This window comes from Phalacrocorax aristotelis, chromosome 4 (genome assembly GCF_949628215.1).
Source record: "Phalacrocorax aristotelis chromosome 4, bGulAri2.1, whole genome shotgun sequence".
Lineage (NCBI taxonomy): Eukaryota > Metazoa > Chordata > Aves > Suliformes > Phalacrocoracidae > Phalacrocorax > Phalacrocorax aristotelis.
The window spans coordinates 52,982,852-53,007,324 of record NC_134279.1 but is presented as its reverse complement, the minus strand read 5'-3'; the positions used below and the strand labels follow the sequence as shown (position 1 = coordinate 53,007,324).

General features: G+C 37.9%; 2 protein-coding genes across 4 annotated transcripts in view; both read right to left on the bottom strand.

Annotated features, from left to right (window-relative positions):
• Window positions 1-314: 314 nt before the first annotated feature.
• Window positions 315-20,716, bottom strand: AASDH (aminoadipate-semialdehyde dehydrogenase). Of its 3 annotated transcripts, none has more exons than XM_075091429.1 (15): window positions 20,660-20,715; window positions 19,669-19,922; window positions 17,505-17,625; window positions 16,463-16,803; window positions 15,510-15,702; window positions 12,915-13,156; window positions 10,002-10,108; window positions 9,385-9,557; window positions 8,644-8,836; window positions 8,012-8,130; window positions 5,821-6,658; window positions 4,541-4,704; window positions 3,822-3,947; window positions 2,658-2,789; window positions 315-1,608 (listed from the first exon to the last, which is right to left on the bottom strand). In XM_075091429.1, exons 2-15 carry the CDS (start codon window positions 19,896-19,898, stop codon window positions 1,210-1,212), a joined length of 3,378 nt encoding a protein of 1,125 aa, XP_074947530.1. In that variant the 5' UTR covers window positions 19,899-19,922; window positions 20,660-20,715; the 3' UTR covers window positions 315-1,209. The 3 variants fall into 3 exon arrangements, with proteins under 3 accessions (XP_074947530.1, XP_074947531.1, XP_074947532.1); XM_075091430.1 differs by lacking the exon at window positions 20,660-20,715 and adding an exon at window positions 20,550-20,653; XM_075091431.1 differs by lacking the exons at window positions 315-1,608; window positions 2,658-2,789 and adding an exon at window positions 2,800-2,871 and having other exon boundaries at window positions 20,660-20,716.
• Window positions 20,717-20,967: 251 nt separating this feature from the next.
• Window positions 20,968-24,473, bottom strand: part of PPAT (phosphoribosyl pyrophosphate amidotransferase) — a 52,600-nt gene continuing 49,094 nt past the window's right edge. The window contains exon 11 of the mRNA XM_075091422.1: window positions 20,968-23,576. Within this exon, the coding sequence (XP_074947523.1) occupies window positions 23,401-23,576 (176 nt within the window). The 3' untranslated portion in view covers window positions 20,968-23,400. The remainder of the gene's footprint in view (window positions 23,577-24,473) is intronic.

Here is a 24,473-nt window from a genome sequence, read left to right as displayed (position 1 = left end):
TTGCTTTATAAATAGAACTTTTTACAGTGCTACAAGTGTCTTGGCTGTGCATGTCTGCTAACGATAAAATGGAGAAGCCAGACGTGATGAAGCAACACAGCCAGCGCGACTTCTACTTTTAATTTGAGATGTTAGAATTCAAAGTAGATGGCTCATCAGAGAGAGTGAGATAATAGTTTCTACTATAGTTCTTTTAGAAGGCTCATAATCCGAAAGATGCTCTCGGTTAAGTGTACTTTTGTCACCGCAAATACTTGACTCACATTACTAAGACCACTGATCATTCCTTTTAAGGCGTTAAAGACAACCAAACCCCAATTTACACAGCCCTTTATTAATAGTTCTCTGTAAAGCTGCTGTAAAGAGTATTCATTCAAATCTCTTAAAAATTATTTGACAATGGTTGATTTGAGCAGTGCACAATTCATCTTGGAACTCATACTGTACCAGTCACTGAAATTTAATAAATATACACATGTAAGCATATTCTCCACTGTAGAATACAAGACGTAACTCCTACTGACTTCAACAGAGTTTAAGTATATGCTTGGCTGAACTGAAGCCACGGAAGGCCTAGGCTCACAGAAGATGAACTATTCAGTTTATACAAAGTATGGTAAACAGGTCACCGCTACCAGGTATATGCAATGCAGGCTATGCCTTCAGAAATCAAGTTAAAAGACTCAAAAAAGGACTTGGGTTACCTTGCCACAGCATAGAAACCTCATCATACTAGACAAACACCGGTGCGATGCATGGAAGAGTCAGTCACAGGCTAGGAAGGATCCTGAGAGCACAGGCTAGGCTGGAGATGGGCATGTAATTCCAAGCTGCAGAGAGTATGGCACATTACCACAGTTTCTTCCAATCCTGCAAGTGTTTGAAGCCAAACTACTGACTTTCATTTTCTTACTACACAGGTCAAAGCACAACATTCAAATCCAATCCATTTGAAACATGTTCTTTCATGAATTGGAGCTGGGAAATGCGGAAGGGACAGTGAAACTTCTGGCTGGGTGCTGAGCAGCCATCCTTCAATCAGTACAGCAAGCCAAGAAACATCACTTTACCTACTCTGGATACTGCATGGTGCAAAATGCTACCCAAGAAGTCAGCAAAGAGCATCTCTTGCCTACAGTAAAACAGGCAGAGCACCTGTGAGTTCTTAATTTACAAATGTAAACAATAAAAAGGAAGGAGCCTAACATCTTAGCTGTTCTTTTTTTCCTGTATGTACAAATCTAAGCAATAAACATAATCATTTCTACAGCCAACAACAAGCTTTGTTCCCCATACTACGGGGGAAGAGAAAACCTCTCCTGGAAGCTTCTCTACTCCTTCTGGTGTTCCACTCTTGGCATTCAGGATCCACACGTTGCCATCTGTAGATACTGCTGCCAAAAGAATTTTGTTCTTCAAGTCAGTACTTTGGAAAACAAATGGTGTTCCATATACACTTGAAGTGGCTTCAAATTTCCACAGTAAATTACCCTCCATGTTACAACAGTAGATAAAGCAATCATGGGAGCCAAAAAATACTTCTTGCTTAGTTAAACTTGAGATGCATGGAGATGAAAACACCGGTCCATTAGAGGAAAACTGCCAAACCTACAGAAAGAACACAACCACCCTTTATCAAAGGTTGTTCACATTATCAGTTTGACGGCAACTGTAATTTTTTAATAGACTAGTTGTTGACAGGAGAGCATTTTATTTCAAGACCATACTAGGTTACAGTGAGGGCTGGTAAATAGTTGTCAAATTACACACAGCATAAGTGATAAAAGGTTCATAAAACAGACGTGCAAGAGTCACTACCTTCTGTGAGGCCCATGTAAAGATGGCCAACTTGGGAAAAGAATATTCTTGTGCTGCTGCATCACAATTAGTAATGAACTTCGAGAATTCTGTTGCAAAAAATGCCATTCTTTGCCAAAAAGGCAAATATTCCTTTTGTAATATAGATTTCTTCTGCTTTTGCTAATGATGTGCAGATCCCTCCTCTGCAAGCACACAGAGAGCAGTCATGGGCTAACATGTATTTTATAATCAGAAAAGGCTTAGGAATTGCCATGTACACTGCATCTCAGGCAAACAAACAGAAACGGTGTCAGTTGTTTTAACACCAGATACAAATCACATTAATCTCTGAGGGACTAAAAAAAAAAAATACTCTCATTTAACTCAGTGTCAAGGCTGACACATATTTTGCCATAATTATGCTTTGGCATATCTCTGCTGTGACATCAGTATTTTTTGATAAATGCATAAACATTCTAAGAAACCTTTACTTCTAAATAGCCACCATCTTACAGAAGAGATGGCTTTAAACATGCCTGAGAAACTCCAAAAACAAAACCATGCCTTTTCATTTGCTGATAGTACTCTTGACCATTTACTTTGGGTGTAAGCTCTGAACTAGAAATTCTGTCGCTGTATCAAGGAAATTGAGAGTTTGCAGTTTTGCCATGAACTTCACGGAATACCCTCAGCAAAAAGTTTTTCTGCTTTCTCCTCTCTGTAACAATGAACAGACACTTCTATTTGGTTCACAAAAAGGTATACGTTAATCATTAAACCTCAGAAAACAGTATTAATAATGCATCTTATTTAGGGTTTTGAGAGGAACATAAAAAACCCAACACCACCACTTTTACCTTTTCTCCAGAATGAGTGTGACAATATAAGCTTCCATCCACACACCCAACAAAAACATACTTCTCATTGCAGTGAGGAGAGGAGAACAGTGGTTTTCCCAGGAAGCTTTTCCATATCTTATTCCCCGTCGCCTGTAAATGGCAGCATGGAATATTTTTTTATTCCATTCCCAGCTCCTCAGTATATTATGAGGACCAATGAAGGAGAGGATGTCTTGAAAGCAAGTCATATTGATTATGTCATAAACTATAAATACTGCAGGAAATGCTGCAACCCACAACCTATGATTGTCACAATAAGCTCCTAACATAGCCTGCACATTCCTATTTTTATAAATAATTACTTGAAGTTACAGCTGGGTTTCTCAACTACCTGTTACTCAGTATTATGGAAAAAAAATCTGTTTTTTTCTTAACCACAACCCACTAGAGCTGCAAAACCATACACTGGTTTTAGATAACACTAGGTGGGGTATTACTGAGGAAACTTGTAGTGGGTGGGAGGTAAAGATGGGTAGGATTGATGCTTTGGGTTTTGTGAGTAAAAAACCTGAGCAGCTGCTCCAAGTGTGTTATTTTTATCAGGCAGGACCAGCCATAAGCCAAAAATGCCTCACAAAACCATGAAATTGCTCCACATCTATCAAGAATGCCATTTTCCCAGTGCAGAGAACTGAAGAGCAGTCCAAGATTAAGAGGAACCGCTCTTTAAATGACTACGGGGAGGGAAGCAGTAAGAGGAATGGGGCTTCTTTCCCTATTCTGTTCTGATCTCAGTAAGTTCTGTGTATATTTTTTTCTAATCCTACTGTCAAAAGGAGGGAGGGGAAAAAATATCTACACACATGCTCTCACTCACTACTTCAACTGATAAGGTAGTATATGGGAATGAGAAGACACTGATGCCGACTTTGGCCTACAGTCACCATGTAAATTTAAGCAAGTCACTTCAGTCCTCTTCATCACCAGACAGCTTTCTGAAATACAGCAGTTATTATGGTAACCTTGTGTAGAGTAACAAGGCCCTCAAGTGAAAAATATCTTATGGTAACATGTAAGCATCTAGTTCCTTTCATCAGAAAAGTGATCTTAACTTCAGAAATGCATTTTGGTTTCATTTAAATTTGAGATTGGCATCAAAGACAAGTAAGCAAAGGTACATACTGGATTTGCAGCCAATAGTAGTCCTCCTAGTGTAGCAACATAAAGATGATGCAGAGAAGAACTTAGACAAGGAGATGAAAACACAGCTCCACCTTCGCAATGTAACTTCCATATACATGCCTTTTTCTGTAAGCACAAGAAAAAAGATAAAAATTTCTTCTATTGGAGTTAAAACTCATCATGTTTACAAAGGCCTTTGAATGTCAAAGCTTACCAAACACTGCATTTACTCAGCAAATACTAGTTAAGAAGTGAAGATATAATCTACGTGCTATTATAGCAACACATATGCCATTGGTACTTTCTCTTCCGATCGATACAAGAAATTCGGCTAATGAAGAGGTGGTGTCTGCCCCTCTTATTTTCCATCTCCCTTCATCTACTCTTTTAGAATGTAATATTCTCTCTCCACCACTAAGCCACAGTTTTATTTCTAGCTGGGCACCCTATTCGGAAACACCCACAAAGAATTTAATAACTAAGGAATTTAAGGAACTTAATAACTTTCAATCTGGACTAGTAGCATAAGAACCACAGCTGAGGCCACTAGAACTATTTACCACCACATAATCCTAACCCCACTTCAAGCAGGCCTAACTATTTGAAAAGAGTAAATGTGGGCTCCTGAGAATACTAACACCAGTAGAGCTTCACCTGTGTACTAAAGATAGGGTCTAAGTTGGATATTTGTTCTTGTATACATAAGTTAGCATTCTTACGTAAATATCCAAAGCATACACATGTTGGTCATGTGATCCTATGTAGACTAGTCCACTGGAAGGATCTACAACTCCAGAGCTTTTCACAATATCTTCTGTGGCAAAAGTCCAGTGTATTTCTCCATCACTGCTTTGAAGCACATACACTAAGCCATCATAACAACCTGTATGAAATAAAATACAACAGGGGAAAAAAGGATAATGAAGATTTGTTTTTATGCTGTGATTTATGCTGCTATCTGCATCACTGCTGGAAAGAAAGAAGATGACTCATGAAGTACAGTTTCAAAACATTTTCCAAAGCTCCTCCTCTTCTTTTAGCTCAAAGTCTTTGCTGATAGTTCATACATTCAAAGTTGATTGCTGTGTGTGTTCTTTCCAGGTTACATTTAGAATATACTTATTTCACTGCCTTTCTACGAAATTTTACAGTAATAATATTAGAAGACATGGAGAGTTGCTGAAAAGGGAGAATAAGAATGTTTTTTAATTACCTCTTTCCCTAGTTTTCCTTTCTGAAAATAAAGATGCTGAAAGAAAAAAGTCTGTATGTTTTCTAATAAAAACTGTAGTTCTAGAAATGCCTTCAGTTTAAATGAAACATTCAATTTTGTGATCAGAGTAAACAGCAATCAAAATACTAACAAAAGGATGGTAACATTAGCTTTGCATAAAAAACATCACCACCTGGACATCTGTGCTTAACCAGTGATATATATATATTAGCTGAAAAGGTAAGCAATAGATGAATAATGGCAACTCCATTGACAATGGATATGACAAAACCAAAAAACTGTCCAAAAACGTTCTTTACACTTCCAAGAAGAGGAGTCAAACAAGATAATTAAACTCTGTGAAAAATCAGGCTCTATGTGCTAATTTCTACCTCTCTCAATTTTTAAAGACATTTTAAGACTGTATCACCTTTCCATACTTAAAAAAAAACCAGTTTAAAGGTCACACCTCAACCAACCACTACAAAGAATATGTACTCATTGACTATTCCTTAAGAAGGCCTTACTTAGTCTCATTAATAAACTGGCATATAATAAACCACAAGTGTATAAGTTATATGAGCTCCATCACTGGTTATTACGAAACTTAAACTACTACTTCCTTCTGTTTCTATTTGACAATAAATTAGTTCTGAAGCCAATATGGAAGTTTATAGGTAAGCGTAGAGGGAGGGCATTCAGAGGTAAGATATAAGATGCTTTGTCATTTATCTTGCATTTAGCAGAAAAAATAATTTTAAATGGGGCCTAAAACAAAAGACGTACCGACAATGATGAAATTGCCACACTTCGATACGCAGGCAGAAGATTCAATGCGATCTCCGAGGTTCTTCTCCCACTTTATTTCTCCCAAATCTAGATCAATCGCCTGCATTACATGAGAGTGAGAGCCAACGTATACAGATGCAGAAACCTCTTCTTTAGATGGTATTATAACCAGCGGTGATGCATCAACACACTTTCTTGTATTTGACTTCCATCTTATGCATAATGCCAGCTCTGCCATTGTTACATGATTACATTCTGCATGGATCTGCTGTACAGAGCAACAGTCAATTTTATTTGCCTTGTTCGTAACTGTTAAAATTCTGTTCTCCATTCCATACCCTTGTATGTGGCTTTTCATTATGCTTGGAGTCACTAAATGCAGAAAGGATGGTTGCTGTGGCAGTTCCACTCCTACCTGTACTGTATTATTGGTTTGCATATAAGACTTGGTGAAATTCATAGAAAAAAAATTATTTCCTCTGCTTAGCGCAATAAATGAAGTTAACCTTGAAGCAACCTCAAGACCTCTTTCAGATTTCAGTTTAATATATTTTCCATGGAAGTCCTCTCCGCTGTTTCCACTTAATTTTCTTTTCACAACATTGTCATAATTCATTAATTGGTCTTCATCTGGAAACAGAATCTTAAGAATATGTCTATAAACCTCTTCAATTGAGCGGCTGAGAATAACTTCAAGGAGTCCAGGCACAGATTTGCCTACTAGCACCTCAATTTCATCACAAAATCGTAGAGCCTTTAAGGAGTCTCCACCACTGTACAGAAATACTGCATCTTTAGAAATTCCGGTGGAATCACCTGGGAGACCCAGAACAGACTAGAGGAAAGAAGGAAAGAGGTAACAGTCCATGGGTGTTACACCACGTCACACACACAAAAATTCAAGTTGGGTAAAATCCACCTGAATACCCAGAAGTCCCACTAAAAAATCAAAGACTGAGAGAACGTGCTACTCTGCAAAAAATCACCTGAAACATATTAGTGCCAAGAGAGATAGCGATGGATCAAGAGTTAGGGAGGAACAGGGAAACAGGGAGATGCTAGTTCTGTACTACAAAATGTTTTGGTCAATTCCAATTCTGCAGTCTAAGAAATTAAAGCAAATTGTGCTATATTTTTAATTGGCCATTTTCAATCTCAATACCATTTATTAATGACAACTTCCCAGATAAAACATTGATGCCTTTTGATAAATTGGTTTAGGTGCTTTATTTTATTAATAAAACTTATACAAACTGCTGTCTTTTACTTCTGAATTAGTTAAGTAACCTCCTCATCTACCTACTTTTGAAGCTACAGCCCCTTCAATTCCTGACGGATTTTGGATTTGGCATTGTTACTACAACAAACAGCAATTACCACCTCTCCTCTCGCTGCTCTCACTGCTCTCCCTGCTTGTTAAGTCTGGGTATGAAGCCCAAATCCTCTGGTTTTTGAAGCCGCTTTCTGCTGTCCACAATGGGTCTAGGGCACATCTCATCCCCTTGGGTTATCATTTCTACAGCAACCAATACAGTAAGTATCAGCACAGGCAAACTGTGTTACTAATTTCATGGCATTCACTTATTCAAGTCCTAGCCACAGCAAGTCCAGCTTTCAGGTGAAACTTGGAAGTCTGTCTTTGGGGGGAAAAAAAAAAAAAAAGTAATGCTGTTTGGCATCATGTTTCAGTACCTTGAAAAACAAGCCTTTAGCATGGAAATTTAGAAACAATACAAACAGTCTACCAGACAATTACAAAACTGGGCCATCTATTTAAAAAAAGACGCTTCAATTCATTATTATATTTAGAAATAAGAAACTCTACTAACACAGTAGCTGTTTTGTACAAAGTTCCCATGTGCCAGTTCCCTGTTTCCCTTCGGGATACCTTCCTTGGCATGTGAAGCAGCATTCAAAAAGCTACTGACAGGTTACGTCCTTCCTATGCTAATTGCTTATACCTCGTAGCCTGCAGTTTTATCTGATAGAGAAATATAAATGACTCCCTCTTGGCCACTGCAGAACGACTGTATTTAAATATTAACTGAACAGAAAGAGCTTTACTGCTTAAACCTATAGGCAGCTAGAATGTTCTGGTTGCATTAGTCATACTTCTTAAAACTGTTTAATTCCTGACACATGTATAATGATCCACTTGCAAAGATAAAAAGGCAGCTCAAAATACTACCTTCCATAAATACTGCAATCTTTCCCACAATTCCTCTGCGCCACTCAGCTTACTGTCACGCCTTCTGGAGTTTAGACGGTTCTGGTAAATCTTGTTCAGTTCAGATATATCAACTTTGCCTTTGTAGAAAATAAAGTACGATTTTTTTCATTGCTCTTTTAGCAGTTATACTTCCAAAACTTGCTCTGCCCTAATAGTCACTTTATTCTGGTACACACTTCCTTATTTATACTCAACTGCACCTATGTTTTTTTTTACCCAGTCAATCAACTACACAGAACCCAGTAAGACTGAAAATTTACCCTAGCCTCCCACAGAATCCCACCTGCAAGACCTTATGTTTCCCCAGCTGAAGTCAGGGTTCTGCTACAGACTGCAACAGGAATAACTGAGAAAAGAAAGGTGCAGCGTTAATAGTAAATTGATTTTACCACTACCCTGAGTCTTGAATGAAACATTATCAAGAAAGCATAACACATGGTCATGATTTCCTATTACGAGTTAGTTATCTAATCTACATATTTAAAAAGCATGAATCAGGTACTGGATTTTGGTCAATACAAAAATAAAATTAAAAAAAGAAATAGAGACCATTAAAATAAGTGGCAAGAGTACTTAATAGTTTCATTTACCATGTGATGTTAAAGGCAAAGCTTTAATCAACACCAGCTCATCAGGGACTGCATGAGCTGGTAGATGCTTCTGGAGTTCTTTAAGTGTTTCTCTCTCTTGTAAATCACCTTTGGATACAACAAACAGGATAAGTTTTTCCTGCTGATACCAGGTCACTGCACAAGCTTCTACCTGACAAAGATCTTCTGCAGCCTGTAATTAAAAAACATTAGTCTTGCTTTGAAATGCAGTTCATCAGTAGAGTAACAGGAGTAAAACTCACAATTTAAAGAACACCACATTCAAAATCTGTATTTGTCTCGCATTCCTACATAACATCCTATGAAACACCTTCTCTTATAGATTAAGTTTGTACTTCTCCACAAAAAATGACCTCAGAGATAGAGGTATTATTTGCTTAAATGTCACGAATGAGATATAATCCATGAGTCTGACATTCAATCCTGTAGAACAATCACTATACAAGCATTGCAGTGCAATGCTCAGTATTTTTCAGATGTTCATACAGTTCTCAATTCTGCTGGAAGAAAACATTCAATAAAACACGACTTCCAAGAACTCAGAACCAAACTCCTCCCTAAATTATGTGACTAGATTTTTGATAATGCACCCTCCCAATTTCTTTTAGACTCCTAAAGGTCACGTGAAAATGAGTAAATACCCATTTCTGATTATAATGATGTGTTCCTTATCCCTGCTTTTTTATACTGGCATACTTCACACACTGGATATTATATTACCTGCTGCAAACATTCAATATTAAAACGTTTGCCATGACGTTTAATCTGATTGTCTTTCCGACCCACGAAGAACAACTTTGCGTTCTGCACTCTTACAAAATCCCCTGTTTCCCTCATTGTATCCAGGGGTACAGTTATTTCATCATCTAGAAAACAGATTCGTTCTTCACCACCTACACAGAAAAGATCATGGTCATATATATTAAATGGCTAACTGTAAATTAAAATTATAAAGAGTATTTTATCAAAATCTCCTAAACGCTAACAAGCATTATAAGAAGTACTAAAAGATTATTATCAATGTCTAAACTTCTGCAATGTACGAGTTGGGCGATGCAGTTAATTGAGTCACTACACAGAAATTACTTCAGCCGAGAACAGGAGCAGGAAAAAAAGTCAATATAATGAAAGCCAGTCTGCAGATATATTGATGGTAATTTCCTGTTTGTCATTCCAACAACCTAAAATACTATCAGAAGGTTCTCAGGCCAATGGGAACTTAAAATGTTATATTAATCTGTATATCAGAGGCAGACACCAAGTAAAATAATAAACATATTATTAAAACTCAATCAATTAAGGAAAGTATCTTACAAGAGTAAGAAATATTAAATAACCTATAAATACTTGTCCCTCGCCTTCCAGAACTGCAGAACCGTTGGTATCTCTGACCTCAACTTTTGTTCCAAGGAGCGGTGATCCCAAAGGTATAGGGAAATCAGTTCTAAATACATTAAAGAGAGAAATATTTAAAACCTTTCCCTTCTGAAACAAAAACAACTATTCCAGAAATGAGTTAGCACACAGTCTTTTAAAGGATTGGTATTAGAGAAAAAGTACATGCTTGGGGCTTCTGTCTACAAATGTTTCCTCTTCAAAAAAAATCTCTATTTGTTCAGAATTAAAAACCTCATCAATGTGCATGGATTTCATTAGCATATACCAAAAAAACACAGAATGATAGAAAATAAGGCCTGAATGGACCTTGAAATACTGAGAGTACCCCGAGAGTTTCAGTCAGTTTTTAAGTCCCCCAGGTTGAAACCCCCATCAAGCTCAACCAGTTTAAACACACTGAACTTCCTTCTAATTCATTCTTTCCCTGTCCTAACTAGTTTGAGCTTTTACTCTATTTTATTACTGATGTTGTGGCTGCAAGTGCAGTTGACTCTTTCAGAAAAGACTGAAATAACAGAAACTAATTTCAGTGACAGGTATCTATTATAGACCTCTTTTGAGCTGCAGACCAACTCCTTGCTTTCCCTTCATTTGCTAGCCTCTTCAAGCACTTGCAGAACCTCATTTATTGAGCACATTTCTGAGTGGGAGTAGAGAATAATGTATTTTACTCGGTAAAGCAAAATTTAAAAATCAAAGTAAATAACTTTGGTAATATATGAAGTTAGGCATTGGTTCCAGTTCAATTTCTGTCAAAGTATCATACTTTAACCTAACAGTTCTTCTTCCACTCCTGTTATTTAGGCTGTTGAAACTTCTTTTCTCTGATCAGTCAACAAATTCTTTGTCTCAAGTTGACAAAAAAGCACTCAAATATTGCAAAATATGTATTTCTGCCAAGTGAGAATCTTCTCATTTTTCTTCCTCTGGTCAGCTTCAAAATATAATTACTTGACAAACAGGTACACAAAAGCATCCTAGACATTCAGTGTGTCTGCCCCATACCATGGGGAAGTCCCCACATAAAAACAAAACCAAAGAGTAGAATGTAACACTGCCAGATAAAACCCCAAGATTCCTACATATACCATAGAACAGCAAAAATAAAACACAAATGGCACCTCATTTGGACATTATTATTAAGAGACTTGAGATTAGACATTTAATTTTGTCAAATTTATCTAAAAAACAGAGGGGTGCAGACCACTTGACGCGCTACCTTTGTGCTGATTTTTTTAATTTTCTAGTGTTCTCTAGAAACTCTGCCAGTTTTCATCATTCATCTAGCAAAAATAAAAGCCCACTGTGCTCCAACTGTCCTACCAACACTAAGAAACAAAGAAGACAAAATGGTCTGTCCTGGTTTTGTTCTATTAGGGTTGCTTACTGCAAAGGAACCCTAATTCCCTTTGCAACAAGGCTTAGAGGGAACAGGCTCTGAGATGAAGAGGGGGCGATAACAGTTGGAGACTGTAAAAACTTCCATCATTCCAACTGCACCTGAGTTAGCACTGAAGAACAACACATTATCTCTGGAGCACAGAAACTTTTGAATAGAAGAAACAGTTTCACTGAGGAGAAGGTAATGTCTGAACTTGGAGAAACTAGAATGAAAATGAGTTTTGCATGATAATTTAATAACACTTTATGACCATCCACTGTTTTCAGTCTTTAAGGGTTTAAGTACCAGGTTAATGTATCACATCATTAGTCCAAAACATCCCATTTCATAGGATGCTTCTAACTCAAGTCACATGTATAATTATCATGCCAGGGAATAATTTCCCATTTCAGAGAGCAAATGAAACACTGAGCTAACTGGAAGTACCTTTCATGACCTTGATACTCCTGCAACTCTCTTTATAAAATACAATGAAAAAAAAAAACCTCAGTAATTCAGTGGAAATGGCAGAGTGCTAAATGATGAAAAGCAAGCACTTCTAAAAGTCCAAGTAAAATTACTGTGAGACCCTGGGTGAGCCACTTTGGACAAATTTCTGTCATCCATGCTAGTCAAGTAATATCAGTGGGATCATTTGCTGAATAGTATATTATCTGATATTAGAAAAAAACCCAGTACCTAGTCTCCACTAAATTAAATATTTGTGGAATTTTAAAAACTGTAGGCAAAAGCACAGTAGCAGTGAGTAACACACGTGTACCTACTGATTATGTTTGAAAGCAATCTTGAGCGACCACTTTTTCTTAAAATAAGTAAATCTCAGAAGTACCATTTTGAACTTGATAGAGCTAACCTATGAGTGTATCTTTGTTCCGAGGCTATGACTAGGAGTTACAGAGCCCCGTTTCTTTACTGTCAGACAGCTGTGTTGGGTGTCTTCTCTTTGAACATGCAAGATCTCACTGGAAAAGCCTCATGATGAGCAAGAGACTAACTGATGTTACTAGCAAATTGGGTAGGAGCCATTTGCCTGCAGAAGTGCAACACTAATTCAATACTGACACATATTCAGAGTCTGTACACTACTAGGCTAGTCCAGGTTCAGCATGTGGAATCACAGGCTTGAATGAGGAGGAGGTCTACATACAGAGATGACTAAAACAGACCATCACGACACATTATGTGAAACTTAGGAGATCTACAAGTACACAGAATTTCAGACTGCAGTTCTGTCATTCAAAAATCACTCATCAACAACTTTTACCTGAGGGGGCTGTATTAGAGCAAGAGAGAATGGATGAGTCTATTTCTACATAAAAACCAAATGTAACTTCTACCAACATAAACACTCATGAGGATTCAGTAGCCCTGGAAACAGGAGACCGAGGTTCTATTTCTAGTGATGTTCATTGTCCACATGCCAAATCATGAAAACAGTGAATTTTCCTACCTAAAATCAGCACTAAAAACCTCTTCAGGAATCTTGTAGCAAGTGGCCCAGCTTGACACTTCAGTAATACCATACAGATTAAAAACACTTGTTTTGTTCTCCTTGTGCTTCCAACTTTTCAAGAGATTCAGTACAGGAAACGCTTCACCACCAAGAGCTAAGACACGAAGTGAAGTATTTGCAGACAGCACCGTTGATTTAATAATGTGAGCTCCAAACCTTCTGAGAAGTGTTGGTGTAGCCTGAATAATACATATTTAAAAAAAAAAAAAGGTAAGAAAAAGATCTGTTATATTTTTTCAGTATATGTGTACACCTCTTCCTGCTTTATCATATCCACTGCATAGCTATATTGTGAATGTACTTAATCGTCAACACAGAGTAGATGGCATCAACCATCAGACACCAGTATAGATCATGCTGGTGTTCTGCAAGATTTTGCTCCTCATGTGAAGCCTTTAATAAGGACTGTCAGCACCAATCTATGTTCTTCTGCAGATTTTCTTCTTCACTTAGATGCACTATCAGTTTCCTGTTGTGTCTCAGCTATTACCCAAAGTGTGTGCACATTAGTTCCTATGTTAATTACTTGGAAACAGCAGCAAACATGCTATTCTCTTGATGTTACTATTTGAGCTTTTTTTCCCCTTCATTCAAGCATGTTACAGCTAAAATATACCCTCTACATCTGATTAACCTGCATCTAGAACATTTAATAAAGACCTTTTCATAAAGTTAAACATTCCTAGGATGCCAGATTCTGGGTTGTTCCCGATTTGTGTAAATATAAGAGTTTACAGAGATTAGTTTTTCTGAAAGCTTTCACACCACACTTTAAAATGAGCAGGGGAATAAGAAGAGAAACAAAACAAACCAAACCCAAACAAAAATCCCAAACTACACAACTACTTCTATAAAACTATCAGTGATGTAGAGCTCTTTCACTGAAGGGAAAAACAGCAAATAATTTTAACAGGCACACTTCACTCTCATTCTTCTCTATTTCTAATAACAGGACTGGAAAAATAATGGAATTATTTCTTTCAAGGTTATTTTTGTCTAGCAATAGATGAAGACCATCACTTTTCAACTGATCATTTTAACTTTTGTGAATTATAGTGAAGAAGAAGGGGGGGGAAAATTACTCTTCTCTTTCCTCATAATCACTTTTCAGATTTTTGAAGTATTCTCAAGCAAGTCAAGAGGGGAAGGGATTTTCTTGCTATAATTTAAGAAACATCATAAAATTATTCATCATCAGTTAAGGTGTAAGGAGAACATTTTTGTCATTAATTCAGCTGAGAAGCCCTTCCTTCACTGATAAAGACAATGATCCAAAAAATCACAAAATCAAACTTTTCTTAGAAAGACAGATACCTTAATTCACCAATTTTCCCCTTTCTCTATTAACGCTCAACATGCTAAAAAAAATATATCTTAAAAAGTCTTAAAACAAATACTTTAAAAATCTTGCTAATAGAGATTAATATCTCTGATTTTTTTTTCTAAAAGCAAGTGAGCTAAAATGATCAAGAAACTTGTATGTGATAGGAAACTCTACACCATTGTGATTTATATCAATCATAACAAAGAAAAATAAGAGTGGAGAATAAAATTACAAAATATTTGTAACTAATGGATTTTTTCCTACTGTGAAATCTTCAGCGAACTACTCACTAATCTTAAATTTATACCTTACTATCTCAACTATCACCGTTCCTCCAAAAGAAAAGGAAATCCCATCTCAGCATTTCTATGAGTGCAAAAAAATTCAGAATTACATTAATGACAAAGCAGGGCATAGGGGTTGATTTATCACAATTAATAGACTAATCAGACCATACTAATTTTGCTCAAATTAGCAACTGAAACCATTTCTAGCAACTCTTGCGCCCACACCCCAATTTAAGTTTCTATACTTCATTTTTCTGAAATACCTCATTACACGTCAAGGCAAGGGCTACGCTTATTCAGCTATGCTGGATGCTCGTAACTTCCAAGTAAATTTTCAAAAAATGAAGTTTAAAAATATTAAAATTGAGATCATATAGGAGATGATCTATTCTAAGATACAAGAGGCACATGATGCTTCATAAAAACAGATGGCTTGAAGACAATAACTGTTTTTGTGGAATGAATTATTCTCTTGCTCTCTTTATTGTAAAAAAACCAATCATGGTTTAGTTGTTGTATTCTTAGCACAGAAGACAACCATTAAAACTTGAAAGTTGTTTATGAGGAAAGGCTCTAAGATCAAGCCCATTAAAAAGTGCTAAAACGTCTATAACTCCATTACCAGATTCTTTGGCAGTAACTGCTTAATTAACAGAATAATTTAATTAATTCTTAAGAATTAACAGTTTAAGATGAATGTTGGTTTTATCTCTAGTTTGTTGTTTGCTCTCACAAAATGTTTGAGGCTTCGATCAAATAGTAATTTTCTCGACAGCTAACACTACAGCAAAAAGGATAGCATGAGCTGTGCCTTCACAGAAGTCCACACCTGCTCTACTATCATTAGCGTCTCGAGTGACGAAAAAGCAGTACACATTAGCAAAGGTGAGAAGGAAGACACTTATCTTAGGTGTTGCCTACCTGCAACACTGTCACATGGTGATGGTGAAATAGAGCAGCAGACAGCTCCACAGGCATCATTTTAATAGTGTTTGGTACTATAAGAATAGAGGCTCCACTTGTCAGAGCAATGAACAATTCAACCACAGATGGGTCAAACGTTAGAGGTGAAGCCAGGAATAGCATATCATCCTGTGTGATCTCAAATATGGATCTAAAATAAGAAAGCTAGGAATTACAAATCAGATGCATATTGTTAAAAAAAAATCCAAACTGGAAGAGCAGCATGAAAGAAATGCACTTTAGCAAAGCTAAGGTCTTAAGGGCTACTCTGAATATACTGGCATATACAGGCCAGACAATTTGAGCAAGAGCTCCTGCATCAAGGCAGAAACTATTGATTAAACTAATGACATTCTTTGGGAAGATAACCCCACATTACACATCAATACAGTATGTTGAAGGGTGTATTTCAACTAATGGATGCCCATTAATTAAAATAAAATAAAAAAAGAGAAGAAAGTGGTACTTTTCATAATGGATTTTTTTTAGAAAGAGCTACATGAAACACAAAGAAACCCAGGTAGCCTAAAAAGGAACTAGGACTTTAAAACTACAGAACATACTAAATATAACCGTGAATGAATAATTAACTTTGTTATCTATTTCTTTTAAGCTGCAAGCCAGAACACAATACTTACAGCAACAGCATATTATTTGAGGTACACCCCTCAAAAATTCAGGTAAAGCACCACTTAAACATTAAAAATAAAATTTAGAGAAACAAAATTTTATATGATGCTATTTAGAAACAACAGAAACAAACACTAAGAAACCTGAAAAGGCATGGAAGGAGGAAGAAGTGGAGCAGTGTTAGCAAAAACCCAACATATACTCCTCTGAAGTATTAAAAAGAGTCCCTGAACGTCAAATTCGTAAAAGCATTTCAAATGCAAACTGGAAAACACACTTACTTAAGATGCTGAATATTTGGCACTATACATTTATGAGGCACTCTGACTATTTTGGGGATCCCTGTAGTTCCTGAGGTATGCAAAACGTATGCTAAAGAGTATTTCTGGCCAACATCCATGTATCCTCCTTCTGATGCTTTTGCTTCAGTTTGATCTGGGCAAATGGTATATCCTGGCTGCGAGTTACCCACAGCTTTGAAAGATTCATATTTACTTTTCACTTCATCTACTTGTGAATTTAAATCAGCGTTGCTCGAGCTCATTTGGAAGAGAGTTAAACCAATATGTTCTATTGTGGAAGAACTTTGGTAAAACCAACCAACGTGGGACATCCGGAATTTCTGTCAAAGAAAATAAACAATTTAGACAGCAGAACTCGGGACGCACTGTTATGGTTCTACTGTATGCAGTGAAGTACGAAACAGCATTCCATACAAATAAGCTGTGATTTTTCATCCCTCTGCTTTTGGAGGACACACATCAGTCAGTTTTAAGCTCATGTATTTTTATATATTAAATATGAGTAAATACAGACCTTATAAATGAGAAATAAACAATTCTCTGAGCAACTAATGAAAAGAGAAAATATACAAATGAATTCTGCAGAAGACAAAGAACTTTGAATTACAACTAGATAGTCCAATCTTGTCTATTCCCTTTGCAACGAGTAAGGGTGTAAGATCTGGGAGGAGCTGGACAAAAGGAAACCAAAGAATTAAATGCAGGAGTTATTTTCAACTATTGCAAAGATCTCCAACTCTCAACCTTGACATATAGGGAAACAAGCCTGAAAAAGCCTTCCAATGCAAGTGCCCAACAAGCTTGCCTGGGGAACACTGTAATAGGAAAGCAGGCAATTTTTTTGCAGAGCAGGAGCAGCACTTCTAACTTTAAAGATGTTCTTTTCTGAATGAAAAAGACGACCCCTTGACATGAACAACTAACACAGGCCCATCCACGCTGATTAAACAGAATACAATCTGAATAGCTACACAATTCTAAATTGCCCTTTAATGCTTCCTGTAGAAGCCTGAACACTTACATTTATTTTGTCATTCTCAACAAGAATATAGTGAAGATTGCTTTTCTTCATGAAGTAGGTGGATAACATTGGTGGTGCATCTGGATCAATAGGAGAATAGGCAGCGGGAACGTGAAGGATTCTAACAAGACAAAAATGTTTTAAACTTTTTTTTTAACTTAAGAGAATCCTCTTAAATTTCACTAACATTTCTTTTACACTTCTACAGTTCCTAGAGCCAGAAAATGTAGTCATAACATGACTTTTAAAGATCTCGTTTAAAATAAAGTAGGAAGAAAATTATAATCAGTGTTGCCTTTTGGTATTTTACAGCAAGGAAAAACATTAACACTAAATGAAAACATTCAACATTATTTCTGGCCAAGCAGGTTGGTGATGACAAAGGTATCACTGACATCAACAGCACCACATTTCAAAAGCTTCTGTCATTGACCAGGAACAGAAATATAAGCTTTTCATTTACACATGTACAACAGGTGTAAATATATTAAAAAAACCAAACCACCAGAAGTCTGCACAATGTAAACATTTTCTGTTCCCACTAGCCTAAAGAATCCAGCATAAGAGAATCTGAGCAGGTACTGGAGTTTTTCCCCTAAAAAACAGAGGAACACAAAGTATCATTCTGCTCCCACTCACTATGCTTTACATTGCAGTGCTTCCTCAACAGTTAGTTGTTCATTCCAATCCCTCCCTCTAGTGGCTCCATTTGATAAAGCACTTGAATTTGTTAACACCACAAAAAGCCAAGATGAGTAAATGGCAACTAAAATCTGAACAGTTCCCATAAATCTTCACATTTCTTGTAAGGCTGGGTTCGCATGTACAGTTAGTTGTATTTCCTCTTTGTGCAAGTGATTTATGAGGGCAGTAATGATGAGATCCAGAACAAAGACTTGGAAACTACAGCATTCTGCACACTCAAACAGCCACTGGTATCAGCAAACACCTAAGCCTGCCCTGCATCATATATAGTAGTTAACTACACAGCAACAACAGCTGTAAGGATCAAAATGCCCCTGTAGTTCTCAGTCAGTCACACAGTGAAAGAAAACTGTGTTGCTGCTCAGTTCATTGGGACACGGGATGAATCAGGTTGGAAAAGACCTCAGGGTGCCTGGTCCAACCTCCCGCTCAAGCAGGGCCAGCTGTGACATTGGACCAGGTTGTTCAGGAGTTTACCCAGTCAGGTCTTGAAAACCTCCAGGGATGGTGCCTGCACAACATCTCTGGGCAACCTGCTGCACTGCCGGACTGGGCAAGAAGTGTTTCCTGACCAGTGAGAAAGTTCCTCGGCGCTTCTGGAACGTTTATGATTACAGCGCTTGCTCACGCACTTCAGTGAAATCTTCAGTTGACTGCAAGACACCTTCTTGCACTATTATGGTTTTTCAGTGCAGTGTGACAATAGGAATATACTGACACAGATCCTCCCCCTAAGCAGCACAACTGCTGCTGCATACATCAGCTAAACAAGCTTGTGACGCTGGGATTCTATATTACATCATAAATGCAATGGATATAAAAGATACACATACAAAGGATACAAATATTAGAATTCATCAGCAGAAGTTGGATTTTTTAAAACTGTTGAATTAACATGAGTGTTGAGATCATAAATGTTTCAATTTCCTAGCCATTAAATAATCAATGACACTTTAGTGCTGGACTGCTCATTACTTTTTCCTACAATATTTATAATGGAACTGTAATTGTACACTCAATTATCTTAAAGCATGACATTTGTTTTCAATGCTTCTTTTTTTGCTAGCAAGACAAGAATACATTTTAAAAACTTGCATACTCATTTTATTCTGCTGGATCACCTCCATCTTCAAACATGCACAGCAAAGATACTAGTCATTAATTTTTTATATTTCTATAAATATACTTAATCATACGCTTTTTAAAAAATTGATATAGTTACACACACTTCAGATCAATTAACTTAAGATTAAAAAAAACTTTAGCAGTGGCTTTTCAAAAGATTATAATACCGCCCTTTTTTTTCTTATAGAATGCAAGACTCCATTGCCTCTCGACTGCATTACCATGGTACTACCGCATTTTTGTTGTTATTAAAAATATAAACAAACTGCAAACTTGCTTTAATAGAGATGACACTTAAAAAACCAACACAGAATGCAAGCAATCAAACCATTACCCTAAGATCCAAGACGGTAAGTTTATCCCTGGATAGCAGTAAAGGCCTATTTCACATTTTCCTTGCTGACCGCAGTGCTTTTGAAGGAAAGCTGTTAATTCCATGGCAAGCTCAACCACCGTGGCATACGTGTAGAAAGTTGGAGGTTTGTCATTGCATTCATCAAACCAAACTGCTTTTCTATCAGAGTACAGGCTAGCTGCCTGATACACCATTTCCTGAAGAGTCATCTCAGCTGCACATCTTCAACCCCCCTGAAAGATTAACAAACCAGACTGCATTGTCACCTCCTAACTTTTAACATTTTAGTCAAATTATATAAGGACACAGAACACTGCCAAGTAGGAAAAAAGTAACTTGGCAGAAAACACACATCTTCACCCCATCTTATATTGCAAAAGGGTAAAGCTTAATGTCTTACTGTTTACTGTGGGTCTTACGGTCTTACCCTAAGGCCCAGGGTACAGTACTTCACCAAGGTTTCATTGCACTGAGGTAGTTTGCTCCTCACCATTGCGCCTTTATTTATAAAGCCGGAGGCGACTGAATTAATAACTTTATTAATATAAATAATATTTTCCCTTTATTATAATTGTGAAATACGCATCTTGCCTTCGCAAGCAGAAGACCTAACGCTCCGACCGACAAGGCTTCTGGGGTGCTGGCCATGCAGGCGCACGCCCCTGCCCAGCGGGGCCCTCCCGCCTCCCGTCACACCCGGACCCGGTGACGGAGCCGCCGACTAGACGGCTCCGGGCTACGGCCCACTCTCGCCTCCGCCGCGCCAGGCTCAGGCCTCCCCAGCCGCCCCCACCGAGGCGAGGCGGCTCCTCCACAGCCCGCCCGGCCCAAAGACCCCGTTTCCACACGGGTCCACCCACCCCCGGGGCGGGCGGCTGCGGCCCCAGCACGGCGGACCCACGCCCCCCATCAGCACGGCTCTGCCGACCGTTGCCGCCGGCCCCAACAGCCACGCCGCGCGGGTCCCCACCTGAGGCCGCGCCGAGCTGCACCCTCCCTCTTTCCACCGCCCCCTAGCAACGCAAGGTCGATGCCTCTGATTGGCGGGACAGTGTCAGGCCCGCCCGACTCTGCAGTAACGCCGCGCCCTCATTGGTCGGTGCCCGTCGCGCTCTACAGGCTGCGCCCGGCCCGCCTCGGGGTTGCGGGGGCCGCGCCATTTTCTCCTGAATGCGCTGGAGATAGGCCAGCCCTCCCCGGCTGATCTTCAGCCGTGGGAGGCTAAACCGTGGCTGCGTAGTGCCGGCGAGTGCAGTGAAGGGAAAGAGAACGAGGACGCTAGTTCATAACCATCTTTAATATTACGCATGGGAGAAGTTAGACATTAGCTTTCTACTGCTTTGTCACACTCTGTAAATGATAATTTGCCACAGTTGCACATTACACAGCAGAAACAGTTTCACAGTAAAACATTAAAATAATAGAGATAACACCTAAACCCAGAGTTTTATCCCTCAACATACTCGTTGCATGTGTTCGCCTGCAGTATGCCATTATAAAAAGGCCTGGTAACCTGATGCGTGAATCCAGCTGTCAGAGGATAAAATGGCACTTGAAAAGCATCTCCCCTGTAACTTAAGGTTCTGAAAAATAGTACTAAAGATCGGCATGTAGCGTATCTAAAAATCACAGTGCTTCCAGTAGCAGACCTTGTAATTTCACATGGTAACATGGAGGGAAAAAAGGCGTTAAGACCCATTTTATTTAAATCAAAATTACACTGCCTAGTGCTTAAATCACATTTAAGCAATTATTAACAGACTTCACAAACACCAGTTTTGTTGAAAACATGTTAAAAGAGTATTTGCATAAGTTTTATATATAGTCTGTTCCATAGGCAATTTCAGGTGAGTCAACAGACTTCTGCTTGCAGCCATGTTTAACTGTGCACCTAAGTTTTTATCTCAAGTAGAAAGGGCTCCTCACACGTATCTATAACCTAAGAGCTTGACTTATCCCTTCCTTTGAAAATGATTGCTTTTTTGAGGGCAGGAAAGAAGAATGGTGAAAAATGTTAATGATGTTTTTTCTGTTTTCTCACACTCCTTCTTGGTTAAGGAAGAGGGTATGGTCAGAGTGACCGGACTCTGTTGGTTTTTTGCTCAATTTACTGTCCAGGTGAACTTGCATGGCTCTCTTAAAAAAACAACCAAACTCTCTAATTAGACAGAAGAGACCCACGTGCATCCCCCAAGATGCAGATCTGGGCTTTAGTGAAAAACACACAGTAAGAGCCCAATGCTCTTGAAAATCTAGATTCCCCCATTGGCTTCACTGCAAGTAGGTTCTGAATCCACTGCACAAGGCAGTCTTGACTTCATCAAATGTATTTACATGCTTTCTTGAATTGGGACTCTTGTGATTGTCTATCAGGCACAATTGCTACAAATCCCACGTAAGAAAGCGCTGCTGTAATTCTCAACTGTGTGGGAGATGATGGGGAAGGAAGAAGCTCTTAAACTTTTTTTAACAGTCACAAACAATTATAAGGCCAAAATACACAATATTAAATAGAAAAGCTAAAATTAAGTTGCTGGTATTCAGTGAAAAAACCTGAGGTATACAAAATATTTTTACAATTGTGCGTAAATTTGCAATAGTTTTCAAAAGGTGCTTTTCCATTTTCAGCTAGTGGTTCATTGTCCAAGATATCTTCAGGGATACAAGTAACCGTATAATTGTGACCAGATAAAAAATACATGTATTCAATAGCTAATGGTTCTTCAGAACTCTTTTTTTTTTTAATTACTTCATTGTTTCAGCAGTAATGTAGGCAAGTAAGACTATACCCAAAACAACTCATGATCTTCAGTTGATATATCTTATTTACTGTTAAGAATGAAAAGTGACTCTATTTTTCAGTTTACTTTGGATGGTTGACGTATGAAAAGCACACTGAGCATTAGCTCAGACTTCAGAAATTGTCAGGACTTACTGTGGAGAAAACAAAATGTAAGACAGAAAAAAAAATGGCAGTACCAAGTAGTTTTTCTCCTTCTGCTTCTTATTGGCAACAGATAAAAGCACAGAAATATAATGTAATTACATTGGACTGCAAAAAAGGCATTTTAGAGTTCTAAAACTAGAGAGCTTTTGGCTGAGCATTTCCCTGAGTCTTCACTTTTTAAAATCATATGCTAGACATTATGTTCATAGAATCTGTTACAAAGGGCTTGATTAATAAAGGCTGTTTAGCTTTATATGTAAAAGTTAGGTACTTCTTAAAAAGCCTAAGCAAGAACTGCTGAGGAAGCAGTCTTATTCTTCAGAATCTGGTATTTTTCCTAAGTAGAAAAGCAAACGTCACATACTTTTGCATTAAGACTTCGATAATTTGAAATTACACCACATGATTCATGATCTATACTTTGTGAACAAGTCTAACAGGGATATCTTTTGGGGCAGGATCGAAACGAAAAACCCTGGGACCGCTACATAATTAAAAAACCTTTGGTTTTCATAATATTTTATGAGAAAATAGAAGGCACAACTATGCATCAAAACTATTTGATTTTGTATTTTAATCTGTTTACATTGTTTTCATCAGCACATCGGACTTCCTGTAAGTCTATCCCATAAAGATGTATTTTAGTAACAGTAATTGTAATAAGATTTCTGTATCACCTAAATATAAGAACACTATTAGCAAAAAGGCATTTTTTAAAAAGGTACATTCAACAGGAGATGAACTGGTGTCCATCCACTAAAAATTCACCACTCTAACTCTACGGGATACTCTCCCGTGAGACACGCTATGCAATGGCCAATCTTTCCAACGCGCGACTTCTGTGTTTTAAGGCTGTTCTCATTCTCTTGTCTTGCTCTGATGCTTTCTTGCACAGACGACACCAGCCCTTCCACAGAAAGATAGACAACGCTGTCTGCTCCTAGAGGAAATAAAGAATTCATCAGTTAAAGCTGCATTATTGTACCAAATGCAACGCGCTCTGGAAATGCAGCCGGATACTTGTGTAGCAGTGGATTGCCTTACCTAAAGAGAATGGATATGAAAAATTATCAGACCATAATAAGCCTTGCCCTTCTCAAATTCTTTGTGCAGGAAGCAGACTCACTGAAATCTAGACAGAAGGTTCTGAGTTGGGAACAGATATGTCACTCATACTGCAAAAATGGAAACAAAATCCAGAGCGTGTATTAAGACTCCCTAGGCTCCCTAGGGTTTCCCAGAGTTACCCTGTAGTTCGGGTGTGTAAGGAAGTGCGTGCATGCCACGCATCCCAAAAGGCACACCCGGGACTAGAAACCCTTGCTGGGACTTGGAGGAGGGTAAGACCATCATGTTAAAAAAATTCAGGATGCAGTTCACGCAGATGTTCTAGCAGTAGGAAAGTTGGACAGCCTTTTCACATCATTACTTTTCTATTGTTTGCACTCATTATTATACTTAAAAACATTATACTTAAAAATGAGATCCTACAAACTTGAAACTTTCAACATGCCTTCATAATAATTTTGGGGAAAACATTCATTGCAATATTATAGAGTGAAGTATTTAACACAGGAAATCCGAGTTTAGTTTCCTAACTGTAGCCACAGCTATATTCTTAAACCCTTTTAAAAAATATTTCGCAGCACAACAGGCCATATATAGCAGATCTCCTCAGCTGGAAGCCTTCACGTTATTTACCACATCACAAGCAACATAAGCTGTTGGTGGTTCTTTTGTTCTGCTGCAAACGTGACTCATTGTAGACATCTGACATTGTATTTAACATTATTTGATTAGTTTCAAATGTAATTTCTTTCAAAGTAAAATATATAAT

What these genes read in the sequence shown, in the direction of transcription:
- AASDH (XM_075091429.1), bottom strand. Translation starts at nt 19,898, where the DNA reads ATGACTCTTCAGGAAATGGTGTATCAGGCAGCTAGCCTGTACTCTGAT. An exon ending in TTGAGAATGACAAAATAAAT is followed by an intron (nt 16,804 to 17,504) that starts GTAAGTGTTCAG and finishes TTTCTTTGACAG; the next exon opens with AAATTCCGGATGTCCCACGT. An exon ending in CGAGGGACAAGTATTTATAG is followed by an intron (nt 9,558 to 10,001) that starts GTTATTTAATAT and finishes TTTTCTGTGTAG; the next exon opens with GTGGTGAAGAACGAATCTGT.